Genomic DNA, 2,162 nt, shown 5'->3' with positions numbered 1-2,162 from the left:
AATATATGGGAATTGATGATGGTTCCTAATTCACGATAAGCACTTTTGATCATATTGGTTTTGTTTCTTTGAACAGGGATGTCAACCATAAAAGGAGAAACTTCTTTAGAAAAATCAATTGAATCATATGGTGTGGTCATCAGAGTTAAATAAGCTTCTTTCATGGAGTACCGACCAGAAGTTGAACAATATTGAACAAGTGAATCAATATGACTGTTGATGTCTAATTTGGTTTTTGTATTATCCTTGATACGATAATACTTATGCATTTCATCTGAGGTAAAAGCCTCTCTAATATGAAGAGATGCTTGTTGGATATAACTTATAACCATTTGGTTTTGGTCTTTCAAAGATATTTCATCTGGATTTGATGGTGTTGAAGTATCTTGAGCGGTTGATGATTGACCATGATCTAAGTTTAATTGTTGGAAACTTTCAGCAACATGTTCACCATCTGATGTGATTGGAACATCTTCAGAAGGAGCTGTAGCAGGTGGTGGTGGTGGTGGTGGTGGTGGTGAGTTAAAGCGTCTGTTGCGAATGGATAAAGGATTGGTTGATGAGTTTGAAGTTGTACCTCGACCTCTTCTAGCGTTACCTCTTCCTCGAGGGTTATCACCACGGTTGTTAGCTGGAGCTGAAGTTGAAGTTGAAGCAGATGAAGTTGAAGTTGAATCATTGGTAGTATCAGTACCAGAATTGGAAGTAGCTGGAGCAGAAGAATCAGATGGAGCTGGAGCTGGATTAGCATTAGCAGCTGTTGCAGTTGGTGTAGTACCATTGGTTGATTGAGAATTGTCAACGTTGTTGGATCTAGTATTAGCCATGATGATTGAAAATAATTGATGATATTAGCTTTCTTTCTTATAATTCCTTGTAGTTTTATCGGCTTTTAACCTGTTGGGGTTTCGCGAGTTCCTTTTACAAAGTTTTACTCTAAAAACCAGTTGTCTATTAAAATATTCTAATTTACATTTACATGGGATCCCACTCTCCTTTTATAATCTTTCTAACTGAAATTCGTATCCTATTTCGGGCTGGATGCTCCCTGCCATTACTGGCTATTAATCAAAGTTGTGTGTATAACATGCTGTGTTGTGATGTATTGGATGTGTATTCATAGTGAATACCTGAGTTGTGTAAATCTGATGTGCACGGCACAAGGTTTAGGCTGTGAAAAATAAGTGAGATTTAGGCGAGCTCTAATATATGGGAATTGATGATGGTTCCTAATTCACGATAAGCACTTTTGATCATATTGGTTTTGTTTCTTTGAACAGGGATGTCAACCATAAAAGGAGAAACTTCTTTAGAAAAATCAATTGAATCATATGGTGTGGTCATCAGAGTTAAATAAGCTTCTTTCATGGAGTACCGACCAGAAGTTGAACAATATTGAACAAGTGAATCAATATGACTGTTGATGTCTAATTTGGTTTTTGTATTATCCTTGATACGATAATACTTATGCATTTCATCTGAGGTAAAAGCCTCTCTAATATGAAGAGATGCTTGTTGGATATAACTTATAACCATTTGGTTTTGGTCTTTCAAAGATATTTCATCTGGATTTGATGGTGTTGAAGTATCTTGAGCGGTTGATGATTGACCATGATCTAAGTTTAATTGTTGGAAACTTTCAGCAACATGTTCACCATCTGATGTGATTGGAACATCTTCAGAAGGAGCTGTAGCAGGTGGTGGTGGTGGTGGTGGTGGTGGTGAGTTAAAGCGTCTGTTGCGAATGGATAAAGGATTGGTTGATGAGTTTGAAGTTGTACCTCGACCTCTTCTAGCGTTACCTCTTCCTCGAGGGTTATCACCACGGTTGTTAGCTGGAGCTGAAGTTGAAGTTGAAGCAGATGAAGTTGAAGTTGAATCATTGGTAGTATCAGTACCAGAATTGGAAGTAGCTGGAGCAGAAGAATCAGATGGAGCTGGAGCTGGATTAGCATTAGCAGCTGTTGCAGTTGGTGTAGTACCATTGGTTGATTGAGAATTGTCAACGTTGTTGGATCTAGTATTAGCCATGATGATTGAAAATAATTGATGATATTAGCTTTCTTTCTTATAATTCCTTGTAGTTTTATCGGCTTTTAACCTGTTGGGGTTTCGCGAGTTCCTTTTACAAAGTTTTACTCTAAAAACCAGTTGTCTATTAA

The 2,162-nt window shown here is 37.5% G+C and overlaps 2 protein-coding genes across 2 annotated transcripts; both read right to left on the bottom strand.

The window, feature by feature from the left end:
• Window positions 1-34: 34 nt before the first annotated feature.
• On the bottom strand, window positions 35-827 carry WICANDRAFT_65910 (uncharacterized protein; the record flags this gene model as incomplete). Its single annotated transcript, XM_019184022.1, has 1 exon — window positions 35-827. A coding segment is annotated over one exon (793 nt), but the record flags the coding sequence as incomplete, so codon positions are not given.
• Window positions 828-1,191: 364 nt separating this feature from the next.
• WICANDRAFT_65909 (uncharacterized protein) lies at window positions 1,192-2,031 on the bottom strand (the record flags this gene model as incomplete). Its single annotated transcript, XM_019184021.1, has 1 exon — window positions 1,192-2,031. The coding sequence occupies one exon, from the start codon at window positions 2,029-2,031 to the stop codon at window positions 1,192-1,194; it is 840 nt and encodes a 279-aa protein (XP_019035832.1).
• Between the last annotated feature and the right edge of the window lie 131 nt (window positions 2,032-2,162).

The sequence above is a fragment of the Wickerhamomyces anomalus genome, assembly GCF_001661255.1.
Source record: "Wickerhamomyces anomalus NRRL Y-366-8 unplaced genomic scaffold WICANscaffold_41, whole genome shotgun sequence".
NCBI lineage: Eukaryota > Fungi > Ascomycota > Saccharomycetes > Phaffomycetales > Wickerhamomycetaceae > Hansenula > Hansenula anomala.
The sequence above is the reverse complement of the archived record's forward strand: the minus strand, read 5'-3'. Positions and strand labels throughout refer to the sequence as shown.